The sequence below is a fragment of the Metarhizium acridum genome (assembly GCF_019434415.1).
Source record: "Metarhizium acridum strain ARSEF 324 chromosome Unknown scaffold_276, whole genome shotgun sequence".
Classification (NCBI taxonomy): domain Eukaryota; kingdom Fungi; phylum Ascomycota; class Sordariomycetes; order Hypocreales; family Clavicipitaceae; genus Metarhizium; species Metarhizium acridum.
The window spans coordinates 459,800-464,230 of record NW_027094025.1 but is presented as its reverse complement, the minus strand read 5'-3'; the positions used below and the strand labels follow the sequence as shown (position 1 = coordinate 464,230).

The window sequence follows — 4,431 nt, the reverse complement described above, 5'->3', positions numbered from 1 at the left end:
TAATAAACCTATTAATTAAACGACTAGTAAGTAAAATATAATTATAATATTATTTATAAAAGCTAAATTATTAGCTTTTATATATATAATTAAAGAGATTATCGTAATATTTAGGCTTTTTTAATAGTTAAACCTTTAGCTAAATTATTTAAAGCCTATAATATAATGTAATAATCTATAGATAATTTAGCTTATTAATAGTAGTCTTTTAAGGCTTAAGATTATACTTTATTATATTAATATTTATAATAGCTAGATTTAATAAGCCTATTAAAAAGAAACCTTTAATATTAAATTTATTTAAAGTACTAATAATTTAATTAATAAATTAATAAAGATTCTAATAAATTAACGATTTAACCGCTTTATTAAGTAATTAAAGCTTATTAATATTATTAGTATTATTAAAAGAGCTTAAATTAACTAATTTAACTTACCTTAATAGCTATTAATAGCTTTAATAGTAAGCTATTAACCTAATTTATAAAGGTATATTAATGCTAAAGGCCTCTTTTAATAAAAAAAGGCTATTATTTATTAGAAACCCTAATAAGCCTTAAAATACCTTAAATAGCTACTATTTAATTATACGAAAAGCCTTAAAAGAAAGCTTATATTACTACCCTATTAAAGCTAAACCTTTAATAGCTAAATACTATAAAACCCCTTAAATTAATTACTTTTTAGGTAACCTATTAGACGACCTTAATATCTATAAATAAGGGCCTATTTTCCGTACTTAGATAGCTTTAATCCCAAGGACAATTCCACTATTTAATCTGCTTTCATAGCTGTCAACGTGATACCACATCATCGGTCACCAGCAATTGCAGCACATGCCTGAGTTCTTTGTCTCTCAGCAACTCAACGCAAGCTTTACCTGACGTGATCCTCTGGCTTATTTGTGCCTGGCGTATGCTCAAGTATCTGGCTGTGTAGGTCGGGAGATGCAGAATACTAGGTGCATGCGGTAGGCGTTCAAGGAAAACGAAGCAAAAGCGAGAGGACCCTATAGAGGTCACAAGAGCTCGTGATGCAGTGAACCATGAATTGAACTAGCTAGCTGGTGAGAAAGTGTAATGAAGAAGGGCCAAATTTGCAGGGCTTGTAAAGGCTACCTTGTCCATTGATTTTCATCCATTCAATCATTTCAACATGGCTATTTCTGTTTCAAATCACATGATTCCTATCAAGACTTTCTACGACAGTATGCCGTTTGTTACGTACCGGAACTGGGTAATTAGGCTATATGTTGAAGCCTCCCGCAGCTAGTAAGCCGGATTTGACCTCTTTTTATAGAGCTTGCAAGCTAGTAGTAGCTTGCAAGAATAAAGCACACATATTACACGAGACGGCTGCTCTAGATCGTATCACTGTTGGTTGCGTGGGTTTACTAGAACCGAATGCTGCTTGTTAGACCGCTTTGGTATGAGAGCAAAAACTCCCGACATATTCCGGTTGCAATTTCTTATGTAACAATATTACTAATGCTCACGTTACTTAAAATGTACCCCTTATACCACTTGGCGATTCTGCAACCATAAACAGCGATACGAAGCCGGGCATAATCATTTTTCTTTGTAATTCAAAATCTTTTATCTTCGGAATGGAATTTAATAACAGCCGTACTGCGGGAGTATTTTATACCTTCGTAACTAGCTTTGTCCTTTGGATGTTTTCCGATATTTAGGGTGAAATCCTTGTTGACAGTGACTGCCTGGACAATAACGACACCAGTCGTCATTACAGGGATCAACACGCACCGTACTAGCTACTCGCTGCTCAAGTAGCCGTTGCAATCGAGCTCTACCAGCAATGAGGTCTAGTCGATCCTTTAAAGCCCGGTTATGAAAATGTTATCAAGACAGAGGAGATTGGCTCTGAAAGTAAGGACGGGATGCATCAACTGCCGGTTCGTTCACTGGCATTGCACTGGCGTCAACCACTCTACAGGATCATCTTGTATTCGTCGAAGGCTTTGTCGTAGGGATAACTGAGGGGATTTGTGGCGAGGCCTTGAGACCTGATGCCACAGCCGCCTAAGGCTTCCGACGAAGTCTTCAAGGACCGGTCCATGCTCCGATGCCGTGTATGATTTCTCTGGGTGCCAGACAGCATGATTTTTGAACTAAATTTTTTATCTTCTTCGACTAGAACCGCATAGCCTCTTAACGTTACTTTTCTTGCTCTCTCGTTACTTTTGACGCTCGCTCAAGGCAGAGTCAAAATGCCTCGGCAGGACACCTACTCTCATCCGAAGTCGTTCGAGCTGCACCAGGCCCTTCCAGTCCTCAGGTTTTAGGGTATGGCGGAACTTTTCCCACACTCTATCTCCGCGAAAACTATTGGTTCTGTGGTTTTCAGAAAAGTTGGGTGACAGAGGTCGTTGCGTGATACTACGCTTACAGACATTTCAGAGCCCATTGACGTCTATGCGCTCAAGCTCTGGGCTTTCTTCTTTTGGGGGCCTTGTTCGGTAGGCTTTAGTCTCACTTTCTAGGGCTACAGCTATTATTGAGCAAAGTGTAAGGTGGAATGGCCTTTTGATGCCGGAAACGCTGAGTCTGATGATATATTAATGATGCAAGAGTTGTTGGCTGGAAAATCACGTAAATTTTGCCGCCTTTCTATAGCTGGTCGGAGCCTATGAAAGCCCTGTCATGGACTCCTTATTTGAGTTCTGATTTAACCCCTAGGACAAGCAGTTATTGTGACCAACCGGCTCAGAATGATATGTTTTTAGCCCAACATCACTACGCCGTGGAGTTGACACTCCCTTGTACGGCGGGCTGAATCCGTTCCTGCCAACGGATATAAGGGCGTATAATTGCTGTTCGATTAGAGCGCGCCGCTGCTTCGGTAGTTCCACTCTGTGATGTGCTACTCTGTGAGAGATGAGAATCTGAAATGTCGCACTTCTCAATGCTGGAAACTTTTCAAGGACAGTTATGCTACTGACTGAAACTGCAAGGTGCGCGAATTCAGCTCGCAGGGCTCTTGCCTTTTTTTTTCCAAAGGGCGTAGGCTAATTATTAATATTGTTGTTTTAGGGGAGTCCTCAAAGATGATGCATTATCGCCATAGAATTTCTCGTTTCACAGACGGCAAAGTACATGAGTTACACACCATTGCGCCCGCATAGCACGACAGTGCAGCGTTGGTCCGAATTTGCAGACTATGGATCTAGTAGAGCATTCCGAATCTCGATTCGGTTTTAGTACACCGTCAACTCATGATGTCAATACTCTCAGCAGGTCCACAACTTGCTGTTCTGTCATGCCCAAAGCCCCAGAAGCTCGTTGTCCGTCTCCTCAAAATTGCCGCCGTATGCCGCATCAATGGAACGCCAGGCATAGGGTGCGAATGTTTCTTCAACTAGCAGGCCCTTGGCCACGCGCTCGTCGGACTTGCGAGTCAGAGTGTCTAGGCTGACGCTTTCAACCGTCCACGGCTTGTCCCCATCCGCCTGCCCGGTGAGCTTCAATAGTTTGTTTTGCTTTAGTTTGACGTCTTGGACGTAGACAACGCAGTTACTGGCTGCATCAGGTTGCGGTAAAATAGCCACGATAGCATCCGTCATGGTGTTCACAGCCGTAGTGCTGAATAGGACGTTGCCGCCGTCAAAGATGGAGGCCTTGCGCTCTGTAGCGTTGAGGAGGAAGTTGTGGTGGATGCCAAAGTCGAGAGGAGGGCCGTCATTTACGATGGTGTACGTCAAAGATGAATTTTTGGTCTTCTCAACGAGTTAGTCCATTATCTTATACTTCCTCAGCGAAATGAGGAAGCTTGCGGATGTTGGGCTTGTTCGAGTTGGACCCGAACTCTGACGGGAGGAAACGCTTGACACCTGCGGCGATGGCGGCGTCGACGATGTTTCTATGCTTGGGCTGGGCATGGAAGCCCAGCACGGCAATAACAGCGTCTTGGCCGGCAAGCGCTGCCGTCAGCCAGTCGACAGAATCAAAGTCCACGTTGACGACGTCGACTTGGTCGGCGAACTTGGAAGTAGAGTCATTGCGCCCGAGGACCCTGACTTTGAATTGATCAGCTGCGGTCAATTTTTTGAATATAGCGGAGCCCACATTGTCAGCCGTTCCGACAATGGTAACGGCCTTGATAGCTTCAGACATGTTGGAAAGTCGTTGGTGTTGACATGGGAAACGGGGGCTGGACGAACCGTTTCTCTCTTTTTTGTCCTATGAAGAAGACCGTCGTTCTTGTGAAGGATATATATAAGTCAACTAGTAGTGGCAGTAAAAGAAAGTCTACGGCCGTAAATGGGCTAGGATACGTTGAGATAATCTGAAGGTTTCGTACGAGGCTGACTCGCGATGGCATACCAAGAAAGCAGTCTGCCCACCCCGTAATCTCATTTATCGGCCAATGTGGGTAAGGTCATCTGTATCCTCTGCTTACATCACCGCATTTGGA

The 4,431-nt window shown here is 42.9% G+C and overlaps 1 protein-coding gene across 1 annotated transcript; it reads right to left on the bottom strand.

The window, feature by feature from the left end:
* Nucleotides 1–3,274: 3,274 nt before the first annotated feature.
* J3458_013216 (uncharacterized protein) lies at nt 3,275–4,130 on the bottom strand (the record flags this gene model as incomplete). Its single annotated transcript, XM_066120311.1, has 2 exons — nt 3,275–3,733; nt 3,765–4,130. The coding sequence occupies 2 exons, from the start codon at nt 4,128–4,130 to the stop codon at nt 3,275–3,277; spliced, it is 825 nt and encodes a 274-aa protein (XP_065974598.1).
* Between the last annotated feature and the right edge of the window lie 301 nt (nt 4,131–4,431).